This window comes from Sceloporus occidentalis, unplaced genomic scaffold (assembly GCF_023333645.1).
Source record: "Sceloporus occidentalis isolate IW3139 unplaced genomic scaffold, rSceOcc1.0.p SCAF_1, whole genome shotgun sequence".
Lineage (NCBI taxonomy): Eukaryota > Metazoa > Chordata > Lepidosauria > Squamata > Phrynosomatidae > Sceloporus > Sceloporus occidentalis.
The window spans coordinates 236,882,165-236,902,774 of NW_028316981.1; the positions used below are offsets into that span (position 1 = coordinate 236,882,165).

General features: G+C 38.3%; 1 protein-coding gene across 1 annotated transcript in view; it reads right to left on the minus strand.

The window, feature by feature from the left end:
- Positions 1-20,610, minus strand: part of TRPM3 (transient receptor potential cation channel subfamily M member 3) — a 455,537-nt gene that overhangs the window by 18,384 nt on the left and 416,543 nt on the right. Inside the window, exons 19-23 of the mRNA XM_089479682.1 lie at positions 20,045-20,170; positions 15,495-15,638; positions 14,486-14,614; positions 11,033-11,284; positions 9,188-9,362 (exon numbers count right to left, since the gene is read on the minus strand). Of these exons, the coding sequence (XP_089335808.1) occupies positions 9,188-9,362; positions 11,033-11,284; positions 14,486-14,614; positions 15,495-15,638; positions 20,045-20,170 (826 nt within the window). The remainder of the gene's footprint in view (positions 1-9,187; positions 9,363-11,032; positions 11,285-14,485; positions 14,615-15,494; positions 15,639-20,044; positions 20,171-20,610) is intronic.

Below are 20,610 nucleotides of genomic sequence, written 5' to 3' on the forward strand. Positions count from 1 at the left end.
ATTAGAATGTTACAAGACTATTGAGAAGCCAGAACTCACTAGAAAAGACAATAATGCTTGATAAGGCAGAAAGCAGAAGGAAGAGTGGAAGACTGCGCTGCAGATGGTTTGATTCAATCAGTGAAGACATGGCCACGAGTCTGCAGGAACTGAGCAGAGCTGCTGAGCATAGGATAACTTGGATGTAACACATTCATGGAGCCATGCTGAAGTCGACTCAAAGGCATCTAACAACAAGCTGTTACAACTTATGACAAGTGGTGGCCAGTGGATCTCATATTAGTGGTGTGGTGAATCCTCTCTGGGTTTTAGTTTAAAAATTTAAAACAACTATCCAAGGTGCTGAATCTATTTGGAGATAGTTCCTTTAAACTTTCAGACTATTATTAGGAAGCAGATATGGCCCTCAAGAACTGGGACCCCTGGCTGGTAGAAATGTAAAGAATAGCCACATATTTTATTATCCCCTTTGGGAAAAAAAATCAAAACAGATAAATTTACCATCTTTCAATAAGACCGGGGTGGGGTGGGGTGGGGGGGAAGAGATGCTCTTTTGATTTCAGTTTCAGGGGGATTTTTGCCTTCCTGCCCTGGTTCTTAAAAAGAAAGCTCTGATTTATGTGCCAAAAAAGGGATGCACTTTAGGTATGCTTTCACAAAAACAAAAATCCTGAAATATGAAAAATCATATGAGTGAAGCAAGCCAAAACTTTCATCTCATATGTCTTTCCAACATAGCAGGTCTCTGATCTGGGAGGTGGTACTTTGGGCTCATAGAAATCTTCATTATAAAAATTCTTTATGGAACACCAGTGGCGGTCCCATGGCACTTGAGCATGCTCTAGCAATAGAGAGCTTAGCATTTGCAGAAACAGACCATTGGAATTTAGCAACAATAAACATACAAAACCATAAAGAGAGTATTTTATACTTAGTCCAAACTCTGACTTTTTCCCCTTAAAACTACAAAAAGCAGAGTAGCAAAAGCAATTAATCAAAAGTACATTTCTGGTCATGGAACAGGATCAAGAGTAAGAAAGACTGTGGCTACATTTACCCATCCACTTTCACACTTTTTCAGGATTTAAAATTTCACTTGAAATGATTTCTAGCCAAGGAAGATTTATCCACCATTCTTTTGGATAGATAGCCTCTCACAAGGGATTTAAAATGGAATTAATTCAGTTTCTTTGATGAACACAGTTTACTAGCTTGGAAATAATTTCTCAGTCCTTCTCGCCAGAACTATTAATAAGGCTTTGGATACCTCCCTCCTCAGTCTTGTACAGCTTCCAAAAGCTACCCTATTCCTTCTCCCAAGATTTATGTAGTGGGCATTCATTCTATGTTGGGTATTCTGTAGTGGGCATTCATTCCCTGTTGCAATTAACGTATACACTGAATATACTGTATTATATTGCCTGCCAAAGTAATTATTTAATATTTATGACATATGAAAGTTATGAGACACTGGTGTTTTGTTAGAAATTACAGCAAAATTTAAAATTTGTCAGTCTTTAAAAACTTGTCATTATTTTTAGAGTTTCTTTTAAATTATATATCTCCTCGACATTTCCCAGCTTTGTGGATTATAGTATTATCTTCTGTGTTGACTGACCTGCTTCTTGAAACTGGAAAATCAAAGGGCATGCTGGTCTAAAGCCGGGAACAATATTGGTTTGATTAACCATGACATCTTAGACAATGAATGGACATTTATGTTCACACAAATAGTCTCCCTGTGGGCGGGGCCACTGGCCCAGGCATGGGGAGGTGTCCCTGGGCTTCTATGGCGGGGCTTGCAAACAAACGCATGTGGCTCTTTCCTTGCAAGTGTTCAACTCAAACTTTAATTAAGCAGGTGCTTTCAACACAAAACAAACTCAGCCAATACTTCCCCCTCAGTCCTAGGGCAAAGGAAGTATTGCTTCAGACTCCCCTCCTTCTCCAGACCCCGTAGTTATTTAGTCCGCTTCTGGCGTTGGAGTTCTCCGGCCTTGCTTCTCGGGGATCTCAAATTCTGCCTTCTCTGGTCCACCTGGTCTGGGCCCGTGCTCCCACCTATCACCAGCCTTGTCCTACCATCGACCTTCCAAGTTCCCGGCTTCTCTCCATGGTGTCAGGCTTCCAGGGTTTCGGGTTCCCCTCCTAAATCACCTTTCCATCAAGGGTCCAGCAGGCGAACCATTGTATGCTTTGAATCATGCTACCTTGCCCTTCTCCGACCACTTCTTCCCGACCTCCTCTTCAGCGGTAAGCCCTCCTCCCGGCCACCTTTCTCTCTCTTCCTTTAAGGGCTTGGCTCTCCTCCGCCCTTTCCTGGGTTGTAGCCTGCCTGCCCTCTCCTCTTCTCTTGGCCCCAGCTGTCTCCACTCTCTTTCTCGTTGGTACTCTGGTGCCTCTGGGTCTCCCTGCTCCTTCTCTATCCTGTCATGCCTCCTCAACCCCTTACACTCCCCCCCCCACCAATAATTTAATACACAACTTTGACACCAGCATGCTGAAGATACCTAGCTCTATTACTCCTTTCCATCTAACTCCAAGGAAGCTGTTCTTGTCCTAAACCAGTGTCTCACAATTGTAAAGGACTGGATGAGGGCAAACAAATTGAAGCATAATCCAGACAGAGATACTCTTGGTGAGTTGAAAAGAGATCTTGGAATAAGGATTCAGACTGTGTTAGATGGGGTTATACTCCTCCTGAAAAAAAAAGTTTGCAGTTTGGGTGTTCTCCTGGATTCAGCCCTGAGCCTGGTTACAATGGTGACCAGGAGTACATTTGAACAGTTAAAGTTAGTGCACCAACTGTGCCCATTCCTGGAGAAGTTGAATCTGACCACAAAACACATGCCTTGATAACATCTTGGTTGAATTACTGTAATATACTCTATGTACAGCTTTGGAAGAGTGCTCAGAAACTTTAGTTATCCCAAAGAGCAGCAGCTGGATTGTTAACTGTGACAGACTACAGGCAGCATATAACTCCTTTGTTGCAACAGCTCCGCTGGCTGCCAGTCCATTTCCAGGCATAGTTCAAAGAGCTGGTGATGACCTATATGGCTTGGGCCCAGGCTATCTGAAGGACTGTATCTCTCTTTATGACCCTATCACAACTCTAAGATCTTCTGGAGAGGCCCTTCTCTTTGCCTTGTCACTTCTCAGCAAGTTACCTTTTTTAAAAATGCCATCAGGCTTTTAAGGAACTGACTGGTGTGGGCTTTTAATGCTGTGCAGTGATGTTTCAAGGCTTGTATATTGTATTTTAATGAATTTTAATGATTTTAGCGTGTAATGTTATACATTTTATAATTTGTTTAATTGTTTTAAAAATAACTTTTATATTTATACTTTTACTGAATATTTTGCATAGATTTAATTTATACTGCTTTAAATATGCTTTGAGTCTTATTATTGAGCAAAATGCAGAATTTAATGAATAAAATAAGAACAACAGCTTCCAAGATTTGTAACACTACAGTGTCCTGTTGTGTTATTGTTATATGGACTAAATCAGGGATGGGAATTATGCAACCGTCCAGATGTTGTTGGACTGCAGTGTTCAGCATCCCTCACTATTGACTGTGATGGTTATACCTGCTAGGAGCTACTGCCCAACAACATTTGCAGTACTACATGTTTCCCAAACCTGGGCTAAATCCTGTTGCTAGTCTCAACTAGAGTAGACCCATTGAATCAATGGGAGCTATATAACTGCTGAATTACCATGCAATCATTGATTCAATGGGTCTTTTCTAACGAATACTAGTATTTTAATTTAGCTCCCTGGTTTATTCTCTGATTAAAAAGCAAGATAAGAAACCATGGCTTGTAGTGAGAGTAAATCACAATTTATTAGTTTCAGCAAAATGGAAAAGGCTGATTTAAAAAAAACACTAAAATTTTGGTATATAAAAGATAAGGAAAGAAAAGAAGAAGAGGAAGAGAAAATTTAAAGGATCAATGCTTGTTTTTCACTAGAATATATGGTTTACCGGGACCAACATTGCAACATCTGGACTGGGTTGCTGCAAAGAAACTACCAAGGATCATGTTAACGGCCTGTCTTAACCCAGTGGAATTACTGACTTTCCTTGGAACAAGAGATTGCCATACAAATCTCCAGCTGCTTTTGTCATGTAGCAGGAAGGGTTAACTCTGAGAAAAGCAAGTCCAAACTCCTTTTGCTCTCATATAACTGGTTTGTGTTTCTAGCCACTGTTTGTAGGTAAGACCACCAGAAAGCATAGAAAAAGATGCTTGGACAGTATTTTTGTGTCTAGATGTGGAAAAGCATACAGAATCTTATTACATAGTTTCTTAGTATGAAGAAGAAATGATAGCTTAAAAACACACATCTGTTCATTTGCAGTTCTAAGCATTATTCTCTCCTATAGAGTCAGTACAGCATGTAGTCCTGCAATGTGCTGTTTTGATAAGCAACTATGCAAAATACATAACAGGAAACATTGGAAAACATGGTTTCTATCTGGTTCTGTTCAGTCATGCTATCACTGTTGTCACCAGAAATCTCCAGTTTCTACCCTTCTGTGTCATGTTCATTTGCCCTGTTCTCTTTTATCTTCTTTTTGTAGCTTTGCATCAGGTTCATTCCCTAGTGTGTGTATGTATGTATGTGCCTTCAAGTCACCTGTTGACTTATGGAAGCTCCATGAATTTCATAGTGTTTTCTTGGGTAAGGAATACTCAAGTGGTGGTTTTGTCAGTTCTGAAATATAGCATACACCAGCCAGTATTCATAGGCAATCTCCCATCCAAGTACTAACCAGGACTAATCTTAGACAGGATCAGGTGCCTTTAGGATATTTAGGGCTCTTTATTGGTCACCTAATGACAACCAACAGTATTAATCTACTTCTGCGACTACTTCAAGGTGGAGCAACTAGAGTACAAACTGAGAGGATACCTACATACAAGCCTCTTTCTCAAGCTTTCTCAATCAGTACTTACAACAGTACTGATACAGATGTTGCTCATTTTTTAAAAAAGGTATCTTACCTGATCCCATTCCCCACCACCACTCCCTTCTCCTTTTGTGTCGTGTCTTCTTAGATTGTAAGCCTGAGGGCAGGGAACCGTCTAACTAAAAGATTGTATGTACAGCGCTGTGTAAATTTACAGCGCTTTATAAATAAAGGTTATTATTATTATTATTATTATTATTATTATTAACAATAATATATCATGGACTAAAGAGGGATAAAAAGTTTTGGAGCAAATTATCAATATAAATCAACCAATTAGGTTGAGATTTGTTGTTGCTGTTGAGCGAGTGTGGTGTAGTGGTTTGAGCACTGGACCCTGGAGATCAGGTTTCAAATCCTGGCTTGGCCATGGGAACCCAGTGGGTAACCTTGGGCAAATCACACTCTCTCAGCTTCAGAGGGTGGCAATGACAAACCCACTCTGAAGATACATGCCAAGAAAACCCCATAACAGGTTCACCTTAGGTTCACCATAAGTTGGAAATGTCTTTGAGGTACAGAAGAACAAAGTATCAAGAAGGTGATAGGGCCAGATAACGGTGTTTATGTGACTGACATATCTGTTCTGCTCCAATTCAAAGTTTCATCAATTGGTTTCTCTTTCAAACCACTACCTGAGATTCTTTTAACTATAGACACAAGAGACTAAACCTGAATGCTTCTGTATGTAATGATCTACCACTAAACTACAATCCCAGGTCCTGAGGCCTAGAAGGCTAGTAAAAAAAAATCTAGCATGCCTCACATAATCAAATATCACTTATTCCAAATAATTATGAATACACTCTTTTGTATAAATACATGTCATTCTTCAAATCAGCTCTATAGTCTAAAGAATATTCATGCATATTCAAATTTTCTCCAATCAGAAATAATTCAGGCATTTAGTTATTGACACCCCACCACAACCAAAATTACACAATGAACATGCAGTTGCTTGGAAATCATCATATGTAATGTGATTTCTGTTTCAAAGAGATTAAGCTAAACATGGAACATATACATTGATTGGAGAGGCTGCCAGTTGATGGATGTGGACAGTTAACTTGGCCAGCCTGATGTCATGCAAAGTAACCAAAAACCAAACACCTAAAAATAACTGCTATTTTGCAAATAGTATTTGTCCATTTCTCAAATTCAGGAAAGAATTTTATAACATTTAGGTCTGATATATAATATGTGACATGTGGGTTTTTGAAAAGATCCAGAACTTGTTGTCAGCAAGATGTACAAATCAATGCAACTAGGAAAAGCTGAACACAAATGCAAGATGTTGTGTAATTGTTTTTAAATAATTAGCATACAGTTCTGAGATGTACTGACTGACATTTGAGAAAGTACAAATACTCTAGAATACTCTGAACAATAAATTGTGGCTGATTTAGCTTAGGCCAGTGTAGAGACAGAGGGTTGTACACTTTGAAATTGTGTCAAAAATAAATAGTGCCAAAATGAATACATACAGTGTTCAGTTTAACAAATCTATTTGTTTGTGTTTTTGGGGTTGGCCTATGATACTGCTTAATATTTTTGAGACACTTTAGTTTTACGTCATATTTGAGAATACATATATAGTTTGATAATTCAGTATATTGGAAGAAAATGCTAGATTTTAAGTCCCAGTATAACAGTAGCATTAGAGTGATTTTCTTAAACAACTTCATCTATTTGAGCTCAGACTTTCACCAACCTTTGGGCATACAAAATCATGCTGTGAACAGTAGTCAGACAACTGCTCTGTGTGTAACACAAACATGAGTTCCCTGGTTGTTCTGCCAAGCAATTAGCCAAAAATCATGGTGAGTTAATAGGCCCTTCCAAGAATTTGCATAACACATGAGCTGGCAAACTGCTTTCTGTGTCTGAAATGGTGATGTTTAAAACAGCATAGGGACCTTTTAATTCCCTACAAACTACCATCAAATCCTCCAAGGGAAGGATGGCACAAATTCTTTTGCAACTTCACAATTTCATACAGTGTACCTGATAATGCAGTAATTACTTTTGCAGATTCATGCGAAGTTCAGTTATCAGTAACAATGACCAGTAACAATAATCGAAGTGGTAATTCTTTCTTAAAATAGATTTCTCGGTGTAGGGCAACAGCATCTGACACTATGGTAAAAGGCAACAGCAGCCACAATAATTTTTAACCCTTTCTCTTCACTTGCATGGTTCTAAACTACAATCAGCACATCAGATAAGTAAAACCAATCCACTGCCCCATTGCCATGGAATGAGTTGCACTATGGCAGATTCTTAGTACAACATCAATAAATGGCCACTTGTAGAGGAACAGACATATAAGAAAGGAAACCCTAACCTCTGTGACTTTCCTCTGTCCCCACACTTCCTTCCATTATCATAGCTATGGTCTTCCTATGTCCTCTAAAGGATTTTGAAATATAGGAGAAAAAGAAAGATGGAACGAAGCAGAAAGCTAAACTTAGGGGAAAAAAAACCTCAATGAATGCCAGTTTTAGTTTGGCTTGAATGCCCTGCTATCGTTGAAAACAGAAAATCTGCAAGAAGTGTCTTTTCTGGGGATAGTACTATAAGCTTTTGTACAAGCATCCATACAAGCTTCTAGAACATTTCCTTTCATGAGGGAATATTAAACAGAAGGTTAAAGTGAATACTAGTGTAAATGAATTTATGATAATCTAGATGTGAACATCTGGGAAAACCAAACTGTTTCTTTTTACATTCCATCTTCTTGAATTCTGTATGAGGATGATCTGTATCACTGAAGAACAGACATTCCTTAAGGATGTACCTGGGATGTCACAATGCATCTAAGAGCACAGATGGAATGGTTTCTTTCTAACAACCACTGGAGCAACTTCTCACTTTTAAATGCCACTTATGTACATTCAAGTGGAAATGGTGAGTTAACAAAAATCCTCCTGCCTTCCCCTCTGTATTAAGGATGGCATTCCTGCTCTCACTGTTGCATTTCTACAACTGCATGACTTCACAGTAGTACTGATCTGCTATGGCTTGTTATACTGGGTAGCACCAAGAGGATTCATAAAATAGAATACTAATGTTTGCAGATGGCCAGGCAAATGAATTCTTAGGACAACATATATGGAAACAGGAGTTAGATTTGGAGCACAAGAATATAATTTGACATTTCCATAATATTCTTAGGTGTTCAAAGCACTTAGCATGTATCACCTAATTGCAATCCTTGCAAGGGCTCTATAATATCAGTATAACATCCACTACCTTACAGATTGGGTACCTGAGGTTGGGAGAGAGAGTACCTAGAGCCCCCAGTGCATTGATGGCAGACATGAGATGTGAACTAGTGACTTTCTGAGTTACAGTGCAGTCTTTTGGCCACTATACTGTAGCAGAAATGAACAGTGAACAATCTAAAATGTGACCTATTTTTCTTACATTAATAGTTAAACGAAATGGATCATGATATTTGAATTACTTTTATTTCACCAATGTTGAACAAACCATAGCAACAAACCATATGTGCCAGCAGAAACCCAATAATGTTATTCACAACAGCTATGGCACTGTAGTCAGTTTCAGAACTGAATGCTTAGTAGAAAACTGGCTTTGATGTATATGTTCCAAAATCAAACTAATAGATGGGGAAAAAAATGAAGCATTGGTATAATCTACACTAGAGGGTTAAATTAGTTTAACAGCCACTCTCTCGTTCCAGGAAAGTACAGTTCTGTGAGGAGTGCTTGGGATCCCCAACAGAATTCTAAGAGCCCTCACAAAAACAATAATTCCCAAGATTCTTCGAGGAGATCATTATGACAGTTAAACTGACAGGAGAAAGAAAACCAAATACATATTTAATGTGTAGATATACCTTATATCTTTGATGTGCCATTGAACACAATGTGGATACCTTAGATAATCTGGATAACTGAAATAATAAAGGTGCCAGTTTTAATATGTACTTCAAAGAAAAAATAGCTTGGTGAGGGTATGATTCTTTTCATTAGGAAATGTTTTTGATATTACCTGTTCAAATTAACAGTCTAAATGGCAATAATTAACAGACCCCCCCCCCCCAACATTATACTTTCCTGTGATGTTTGAGCCTCTATCCTGAGCCATTTATTGAGAGTGTAAAAAATGATCTTGTAAGACATCACCGGATCAAAGTTTGATACCTGACTTTGGAGTATGAGAATCATAAACGTGCTTACGGTCTATCTGGTCTGCAAACACTTCCCCATAGATCATCCAATACGGCATGTAAAAAATATTTTTTGCTAGTTTCCATGAAGGTTCTTCATTGGGGAAGAGTATTGCCTGCCTTGCAACACCAAAGCTCATCAGAACAACCAACATAATAATGACAAAATACATCATGTCTATCATCTGAAAGAAAAGAAGAGAAGAGAGAGACAGAAAAAAAGAAATATGTCTACTCCGTCCTGCGAGGTCAGTGAAGATGTAAAGCATAAGAACCACGTTATTCAAACACATTCTTCTCAGCTTATCCTGGCTCTTTACAGCCACCTCTCTCCAACTGTATTTTGGATACAGACAGTGTTCTATATTGGTGGGCTAGCCATCCACGGATTGGGGCATCCATGGATGGCTCTGCCCCATTATTGTCAATGGCAGCATGTGCATGCAGCTGCGTGCAAGTCAGAGTCCATTGATGGTAATGGGACTTGAAATCCTGTGTTTTTTGTTATCTGTGGGGATGGGTGTGTCCAGAACCAAACCCCCGCTGATATGGAAGGCCAGCTGTACTTGTGATGAACTTTCCTTGATCCTGCCAGACTTCAGCTGTTAAAACACCGCATGTCTCTTATGGTTAATTTAGAAATGTGTATTTCACTTGGACACCTTAAATAAGTATCCTTCTTATTTCTTTATTTGGAGTAGTATCTTCTTCTCCCTTCTCCATCTAAGCACCTTACATGATAACCCATACTATCTTTCTTTCCACCCCTAAACATTTCCACAGTATTTCTCTATCTGAACATAATGTATAATACATTGTTCATAATGAATTGTATCCTATGAGCGATATTCTAACCTTGGGCTCTGGTTTTATTGCTGATCACCCACTTTAGAAAACCCATTTTAGGTCTATTGTTATGCTTTGCTTGGGCATCTTGGTTCCTGAATCTAGGCTAAAACTCCTACTGACATATGTTCCTTCTATACATATAAACATTATATATGTTCATGGATGAAGATATGGAAGAGTACATGCATGAAGACATGTAGTAGCAAATGTGAATGAAAGATTCAAGTATTCATGGATAAACAGGGGGTATTATACATCATGTTACTAGGCTGTCATCTAAGCCACCCAATAACTGTTGGTCTTGTAGGAGAAGGCAGATTGATTTTACATCTCATCCCATAAATTCAGGCTGAAAGAGATGGCTCAATCTGATATATGCTAATAGTTTGATGACTACACATGAATGAGCAGAGTTGATTTTGCCAAACTTTCTCTGTTCTGCTTAGGGCTAGCACTCTGTCCTTCACAGCCACTTTCTTCCAGTCCTAAACTCAAAACAGAATGTGATTATTCCCACCTCATTCACAATGTTTCAAGGTGATTATGAAACTCAAGAGTTATCTGGGTTCTTTCTACAGTGTAACAAACAGTTTTTGCCTATAGTATTTTATATAGCAATTCAAATTTATTGTTTATTTTTATCCTTTGCTTTAATAAGTATTATTCTTGATCTCATCAAGAACCTCAGCCTAAATAAATAACAACAACAAAACAAAACAAAAGTGCCAAGCCAAAACATTGCTATCAAAAACATTTCTGTGAAGATGCTGGAGGCAAAACATAAAGTTCTACTATAAGAAATTGAAGACACATGCCACAGAGGAGGCCAGAGAAAAGTCATGTGTACTGATGGATAAGTGCAAGGATTTTGAGTTGCCTGGAGCCAGGCTTAGTATTACAGCCAGAGGTTGCAAGAAACAAGTATCACTTTCTATTCGACAGAATAGAACATTGTTTCAGTTATAACATGCAATACAGAAAGGAAAGATGGGAAACTCTTTCTTACCATTTTCCCAATCATCATTACATATGGCCCCAAATATTTGTTCACCCCGAAGATGTCTAGTAATCGGATATACCAGTAAATGATGTTGACACAGTATATAACACGACCATCACTCCTGAGTGGCAGATCCTGGAGTCGAAGTATCATACCCACAGAAAACAGGAGAATAGCAATGAGATCGGTAACATTCCAGTACTCCTGAAGCCATACTTTGAATTTCTGCAGCAGCTTCCCAGGTTCTGACATTAATATCTAGGGAACATGAAAGAAGGATTCACCATAGATGGAGAAAAACATATTAATCATAGGTGGAGGAAAGCATATACAATACAGATAAAAAGCCAAACTGGTAAACTCCTTTCAGATTGGGCACAATCCAGCAATTAAGCATATGGACTGAGAATCGGAAGTATATAGTTGTACACAGACTTATGTGACACCTCAAGGCAAGACATGTGTAAAGTTGCCAGAGTGAAAACTGGGACAGCTCTTGCACCTTTAATGGTTGTATAGAAGAGAATATATTCAATGGGTGTGGCTTGTTAACCTGATTGAATGACAAGCAGCCCCTTCTGAAATTCCCTCTTCTACACAACCATTAAAGGTACAGGAGCTGACCCACTTTTCACTCTGGCAACACTAGACTTGTGAGTCTTTGCCTTACCTAGCTTTGCAACCTATATCCTATAGAGTGTGACAGAACAGGAAGGGCCAAGGCATGCAGTTCAGAATGGCATCAATAACCTGTGCATGGCTGCAAGCTTCTGGATGATAGAAAAATCAGCTGGTCACTTGCAACTCCTCCACCCCTACTATTCAGGTCATGAGATCCCCGAACCAACCATGACAATGGGAGCAGCAACAGCACAGTAGTAAGAGCACAGGCTTTGGAAGCAGAAGGTCCTTGTTCAATTCTTCACATATCTAGACAGGGCTAGAAAATAAACCCTGAAACCCTGCTGCCAGTCAGTGTCTTACAATATTGGGCTATGTGAACTGACTCAGTGGTTGACAAGAAAGTTTCTTATCTTATTCCTTGTAAACCTATGACAACTGTTACACAATCACAATGATCATTGACAATCTCTGAGACATTATCTGTCACGAAATGTGTCTCTCAGAAATAAAGTGTCACAGGACACTCCTTGCAAACTTATTCTGCCCAGATCTGCCCTATGGCCAGAGCCCAGAGTTTTGAATGTCTGTATGAGAAGAATGAGCCATAATGTGGCATGACCATGTTCACAGTGGCAAGAATGTTCTGTGTAGTTTATTTATTTATTTCATTTTTATGCCACCTTTCTTCCAAAAAAGGGACCCAAGGCAGCTCACACAAACACACAATTTAAAAAAAAAAACTTTACAATAAAAAGTAAAAAACAATTAAAAGCATCTAATTAAAACAATAATGCAGCTTCCAAAGACTGCATTCTAAAGCGGGAAAATATATTCTATTAATTATACATAATTTTGGCCTGCAGAACACACCAGGAAGAAGGCTGCAATTTTATTAATTGTACATTTAAAACAATGTTATAATAATCAGTACAAATAACTGTCTTGCTTTTTTAAAAAAAATGGTGGGTATCCATCACTCGAGATCCAGCATGGTGCAACGGTTTGAGCACTGGACTACAACCCTGGAGATCAGGGTTGGAATCTCCACTCAGTCATGGAAACTCACTGGATGAACATGTGTGAATCACACACTCTCAGCTCCAGAAAACCCTGTGATAGGTCGCCATAGGGCCACCTTATTCAAAAATGTCTTGAAGGCACACAACAACAGCAATATTTTTCATTCACATCATATTGTTTGTAAGCCTTGTACTGTAATATCCTTTTTGCTGGATCTATAATACATGTCTTCATTTTGATTCCATAAATGTATAACGACTACACTATGGATTTTGGATTTATTGTCTGTGAATATTTTTAGGTAGGTACTGACAATTTGAAATTATTTTCCTGTGGCATACAATAAAACATGAAAAAGAAAATAATAAATTAAACAAATGTTGTTTGGTAAAAAAGTAGCATTTATATCACACTCAAAAAATGAGCTCAATTCTCTTAAATTCATAGAAGTCTTTATTGATACTAAAGAGCCCTCTTGTGGCTGTAGGAAATATATTTTCTTCAGTGTTTATTGCTATCTTCATGTCGTTTTGATTAAGCATGATTACAGAATGATTTGGGCAGTTACAAATAAAATACAGTATGCACTTTTGGAAAGAGTATTTATTTTTTGATTAATGCTGTAAGACTAAATTTTTATTGTCAATCTGATATCTTCTACAGGTGGAAGATCTAAGGATGCATTTACATCAGGGATGGGAAAGGGCAGCCCATGGCTTGCAAAACACCCCAAATTGTTTTTCAGGCCTCCAGATCCCTCACATTTCCTCCAAACAGAACTACATAGATTTTTTTTACTCAAAAAACACTAAGTTCTGATCTACTTTGTTGTTTTTTTTAAAAAGGCCTCATCTGGGCCTAAAACAAGTGTGTGTGTGTGTGCATAAAATTTAAAAACAAAACTGAATGAAAAAATCCAGGGGTGGCATGGCCCACCAGTGGCAAAATGCAATCCTCTGATCCTCAGCAGTTGTCTGTCCCTGATTTATATCCTTAACATATGTAAGTTCCTCTAGTTATTCAGGGGTCTCACACATAACTGTATATGCCATTGATGTTAACTGCTGTGAAGCCAATTTAGACTTATGATGACCCTATGAATGAAAGACCTCCAAGTCACCCTGTCATCAACAGCTCTGCTCAGGTCTTGCAGACTCAGAGCCATGGCTTTCTTGACTGAGACTATCCATCTGGAATGTGGTCTCTCTCTTTCATCTGGACCTATTTGCTGTTACATTCCTGATTAAATTTGGCCTCCAAAGCTATCATTTGCCCAGTGGAATAAGTATAAATGTTTACACAGCAATATGGAAAAAGTGAAAATGCATCCTTAAAAGCTTTGAGAGTTTTTTGTATAAAAAAGAAGAAAACGACATTGGCTTGAATCATAAATTTCCTTTTCACAATCAGAAAAGCTTTTATTCCGGCAGAGGTTCTTATAAACAAAAGAAGGAAGCAATTTTTACCCATTCTGCCCTTCTTTTCTTGCTTTTTTTGCCATTAAAGATTGCTTCAAAGTACGATGGCCCTAAGAAGGAAAGCCTTCCTAGATTCCCCAAGAGTAAGGTGTGTTTACACTGTAGCATGCCTTTTTCAGAGGGTCCTGCATGCCTGCCCCCTCATTTTCTGGGGAGTGTAAGGTGCCTAAGGAAAAAAAGGGAACAAAAATTCCCCATTTTTGTTGTAGTGACAGCAGAGGAAGGGGACCCAGAATTCAAGCTATTGTACATAATATTTTCAACAACATAGTGAACTTAAGTGGCAAACAGTGCTACTAAAGCAATTCTTCTTGCAGATAATTCAAGACAATATTACCTCTCTCATCTTCTCTATTCCCATTGTAAAAATATATGAGATAACTATCCATTCCTGCGTGGAAGGCCAGCGTTCCATCTTCACCAACACAATATAATTGAACAACATCAGGTATCCAACATATGCCATCTGTTTTTTTTAAAAAAAGTATTAATGTTCAGGATGCACATACTACTTAATCTGGTCACAATTTTCTGTTTATATATATATTTTTAAAAAAACATTCTAATCTAGCAATTATTCATGTATGTAACATTTACAAAGCACTTCACAAATTATCAGCCCATCTTTTCACGTTTATTTCAATGATGTGGACAATTTCCTGCCTACGAGATGAAGTGAGAAAGTGCCCAGTTTTGTGAGGCTTTGAAACATATCAGCTCATGCTCCATCAAAGCGCATTTAGATGTCACCAATTAGATCTACACAAATCCAGCTTACTAATGTTTCAAAATTTGTGTATAAAATTCTTGGGAATACAAAGACCATTAATTGGACTATTCCAATTGTCTGTATTGGGGTGGCAGTGAAAACCACTTGTGTATTTGCTCCCATTAAGTCTGCAAGAATATTTATTTAAAATGTCTCATTGACTTCTGGTTATGATTCCATGACATATAAATAGACTCAAGTACTTATCTTCCCACACACAGTATGTATAGTTTTATAGTATTGCCTATGCCAGACATTCCCAACCTTTATGGAGCCCTTTTAAAAATCATTTTCTATGGTGGAGTCCCTAAGAGGCCTACCCTATGTCTTACAAGTTAATGGTGTTTAGTAGCAGTGTTACTTTTTGTTTCTTATTCTTTAATTTAATTCAATTTGTATTCTTTTCATTTCCCTGGAACTGCTGTGGATCACCTGGAAAGTACATGCAGAGCCCTAAGGGCTCCTTGGAGCACAGGTTGGGAACTGCTGGTCTATGCAATGCAAACATACTGATAAAAGGGGCATTCACAAATTTGTGTCATAAGGGACAGATGACAAATTGATAGTCACTTCTTACAGTATAGAACCAAAATTTAACTATTGGGGCATTGTAGAATTCATAGATCTTGCGTCCAAAGGGGATCCATCTGTGTCTGCTCTGAACTTCTTCCTCCTCCTTCTTTCGTGATGATGACTCTCCATTGCTACGTCCCAACATTGCCTAGCGTGGGAAAGAACAAAGAGGCAAACAGAATCAGCTATAGTATTTCAACTTCCTGCTGCCAAATGTAACATCACAGGATCATTGGATAGAACAACATTGAACAAAGTAATAAACATTGACTTTTCAGTCTAATATAATACAGTAACCTATGTACAATAAAGCATCAAGGAAACACCAACACTTGTAAATGTTAAATTTCCATTCATAATACTGATTGTATTTCAAATATTTTATCACTACCACTTCAGTAGGGACTCTCAATACAAATGCAATTCCTGGTCCTCTTCTAGCTTTCATTTGCTGAACAAGAACACAAAAAAGTTTCTCTTATTTGCATTTTTGAAAAAGTATTATGAAAGGATTAAAAAGTATTATATGATTTTTATAAGGTGGTTTGGGAAAATGTGGCTCACAGTACTATTTTTGAATCTGCTTCTGCACCCCACCCCCCATAAATAAATTTATCATGCTCCTTAAGTTTTGTGTAGGGTAACTCGGGCGGGATACATACCGCCATTTAGTACGTATAGAATACGTACTAGGGTTAGGAAGGGGCGGTGCTTCCGCACCCCCCTAACCCTAGTACGTATCCTATACGTACAAGATGGCGGCGCCCCTTCCACATGGGCACCGCCATCTTGACGTATTGGACGCTGAGCGTCCGTACGTGTCGCGGGCGTTGTGATGTAGCGAGTGCGCCCCTGGCGCCTCGCTACGTCGCAAACGCGACACAAGAAGAAGCTCCATTTTGGAGCTTCTTTTTCGCTCCGCGCGGGAGTTGCGCCGTATGGAGGCTCCGGCTGCCCCGCGGACTAACTGGCGGTGGCGGCAGACCGCCGCAAAGCGGTGGTTTGTATCCCGCCTTTGCCACTTTTTTCACCTCTCGGTAATACTAGGTGATTAAAATTGACTTCTAACTCACTTCCTTAAAAAAATAAAATAAAGACCTCTCCTAGGACATAAAATGGCCTGGGAGGAGGAATGTAAGAAAATTCCATCTGTTCCCCAGGATGGAAATGGTGATCACAGGCACCCATGGGAGATAATGTGGCCTCCCAGCCCCTGATAGTTTGCCCACTCTTGCTGTTAGAATGAATTTCACAACACAGGAATTTTGTTGCTACTATTTTGAAATATTCAGCATCTTACTAATACAACTTGGGCTAGACATGATGGAATTCATTTTGGCAATGGACAATGAAATCATAGGGATGTCTATCCAGTAATGTCCTACTGTGTTAATATCCCATTGACTTAATCCTAGGTAAATGAATATAGGACTATGAGTTGTGATAAGAGCCTTGTACATTACATAGACTTTATATAAAATAATAATAACATTGTCTCCTGTTTTCATTTACAATTCTTAAAGTTAAGAGAAAATTCCAGCCGAACACATTAAATCTCTTGGTTGATTGCTTGGTATAGATGTATTTGTCCTGCTGTGATGGATGACATTTCAAAACGTCTGACCAGATTTACACTAAATTTTTTTTTATAAATCCAAATTTATTTTGCTTTATAATAATAATAATAATAATAATAATAATAATAATAATAATTTATAGCCCGCCCAATCATGAAGAATCCGGGCGGGTTACAACAATAAAATACATCAATTACAACAGAGTTAAAAATCAAACCCTAGACCTATGATATGAAGAAATGTTGCTTAGCTGTTTTGCAAGGGGAGGAAAAAACTGATTTTAATGAGGGGTTATATTATGATTTCATATGATTAAGATCCTTTTCTGAGTTTTACAAAAATTTCTTCAACCTTATCTGGCAAAATAGGTTGAAGAAACCATGTCGCAAGTTCTGAGGGTGCTACATGTCAAAATTAAGGTTTCAAATAAAATCAGAGTTGTTTTGTTGATGTAATGAGTAACAGTTTTTAAATAGTTCAAAAATTATTTTAATTTAGAGGCACTTTGACAGAATTTTAAAAAAAGTTTTATGCCATTCTCCTATCAATCTTAAATCTGCCTCCAGTAAACAAATGGAAAATTGGAGAATTAACAAGCAATAAAACAAATAATAAAATTAGCAATGGAAATGTATAACTTTTTAAAAGTACCTGTTGAAGCTCTAAGAAAATGGTTATTTATACAATATTTAAAGAACAAATAGCTTCAAGTCATTTGAAAAAGGCTTTAGTTCAAGTGTTTGTGTACTTCCAGGTTTTAAGAAAGACACATTAAAGAGATAGAATTATTTAAAGACAGATTCAACTCATGTGCAGATTTATAAATGTACATACCCAAGGGAATTGAAAAAAAACCCGACCTTTCAACAAGTTAGGTATGATCAGAATTTGACTCAGTACTTAAAGACAACTGTAAGTATTGTATTGCAGATATTGGTAGGAAGATATTCCACATTTAATTTTTGATTTTTAAAAGAGTTGGAATAGAAGATAGCAAGTATATTTTAGGTGAAAAAGAAAGGATTGTATGTTGTAATTTTTAAAAAGAAGTGGTAAGTTGTTGTTTCATTTAGAAACAGTGTATGTTTTACTAGTAGGGGAAAAGAGCAAAATATAACATTGGAAATAATGTAATTGCTATGACTTAATTCTGATTATGTGGTGTTTTTTTAAAAAAATGAATGAAAATTCTGATAAAAAAGCCAAACTCGGGTTGAACTTGCTTTATTTATTTCTGCTTCCATTCCGATTACAGTTTATCCTCCTATAATTGCTCTGAAATGATTATGGGCTACTAAACTCAAACCTCTAACCACATTCGCAAAGGAAGAATTATTTCAAAATTCTTGAGGTTTAGGTGAGCAGCTTCAGCTAAAGATCAGGAATGTCCCTTTCATGGTGGTAATTTCTGAACATTTCCAATATTCCTAATACAGTGGTACCCCGGGATACGAAAGCACCGCCTTACGAAATTCCCGGGATACGAAAAAATCCCATAGGAAAAAACTGTTCCGGGTTACGAAAAATTTTTTTGGTGCTTTTCGGCGCTATTTCACACGAAATCGCGGCTTTTAGCGCTAGCGCCTATGGCTTTTTCGGGTTGCGAAATCTTTCGGGTTACGAAGGGCTCCGCGGAACAGATTAATTTCGTAACCCGGGGTACCACTGTATAGCAGGAAAGATGGCAGTTTCCAACCTCCCCTCCCCACAACATAGGGAGAAGGCAGAAAGAATGGAAAAGGATCTGAGGGTTTATGCTTGTGTAGGTTCTTTTGGATGTTTTAATTTACAGCTTAATTATGGTTCACCCTCAGTTTGGGTGATTCTGGCAAGAACAGGTAACACAACCATCAATAACAAGTTTTGGAAAGACCTGTTTTCTTTCTGGAAGGGCTTTGTAAAATTTTGCTTGGTTAAAAGGTAAAGGTAAAGGTTTTCCCTTGACAAGATTGTCTAGTCGTGTCCAACTGTAGGAGGCAGTGCTCATGTAAGCTGAGGGAGCCAAAAACGATCCCATGGTCATGTGGCCAGCATGACTACATGGAATGCTGTTACCTTCCCACCGAGCTGGTACCTATTTATCTACTTCCACTTTAATATGCTTCCAAACTGCTAGGTTGGCAGAAGCTGGGAATAATTCTTGTCAGCGTATGTAAGCCTACATGTAACATGGCAAGAGCAACACTTGAATGCATACTGTACAAATCCTGTCTATTTGTTACATCCTGACGTTCATTCTTGTCAACTTATTTTTTTCTGCTTCTTTTACAGCCTGTCTCTCAGCCTCCATGGTTGCCTAGCAAACGTTTCGGCCCACTTCCTCCCTTCTTCCTGTCTGTTTCCCCCTTTCTTCTCAAGTATGTCAACGTTTTGTTCATTGTTAGCACTGGAACAACATTTACACCTTTGTAGGCTGGGAAGCAGTAAATTCACAACATCAGACAGTACCAGTACTATCTTTCCTGTAACTGAAGGTTCCCTGAGGCTCTTCTCTGTCAACTGCATAAAGCTTGATCATATCCAGGATCCTCAGAGATATAAGCAGTTTTTGTTAAAAAGCTTAACGTTAGGTAGAGGGAAAAGACCACAGGCAGAAGACAAAGGACACTGTCAGAGGGTGGAGAAGAGGAGACATAGAAAGCCATGTTATTTCTCTATACACAAGACTAAGCATCACAGCAGCCTGGGCTTCTACATTGTCAAATCAGGAGTTTTGAGGGAGGGGAAACATGGTATTTAGAAAACAAGGAAGGGTGCTGGAGACTTACAGGGGGCATTTACAATTCACTGAACTGTCAACCCATGAAACAAGCTGTGCTTATTGGATCTGAATAAGCACTTCATTTACTGACCAAAGGCCAGCAATAAATAACTACATTTAGAGCAGAACAAGCTTGTTTCAGAGGAAAGCAACCTGTCAGTCTTATGCTGGCTTAAGAGCTTTTCCTCCTTTTCCACCCAGTGTCCAATGTCTTGCCTGTATAGGGTTCCTGTAGGTTGATCTTGTGCCTAGAGTCTTCTGCTTCCCTGATTTTTTGTTCTTGTAGGCAGACCCTTCTCCTTGCACACTGGCAAGGTCATGGGGACAGCTCTTGCTGAGGGCCTGTAGGAAACAGCTTCATTTTAAACAAAATGTAATAAAGCAAAACTACTTTAAAAAAACTTGTTTCAAAATTGGATATGGACACAGGGAGATCAATCAATAGCAGTGATAATATAAGCAGTTACAAAGTCTTAGCCAGAGGTGAACCCGGGGATTTTTTTTAATAGGGAGGATTTTAGGTGGTTTGATTCTCTCTTTTGCATCCTATATATTCATTTCAAATTAGCATCTAAATTAGCTTGGCACAGTCTCAAACAGACTTCTCATTGATGTTAATGTGTTTGCCATCATAGGCAACTGTTACAGAATGTGTACTTCTAATGTTGTAAAGAGAATGAGGTGTGGGAGACCCAGTCATTAGTGATACTAGAAGAAGCCAATCTGTAGGATTACAAATTGATATCTAGGTAACAAAACTAGCTGTGAGAATACCTAGTTTC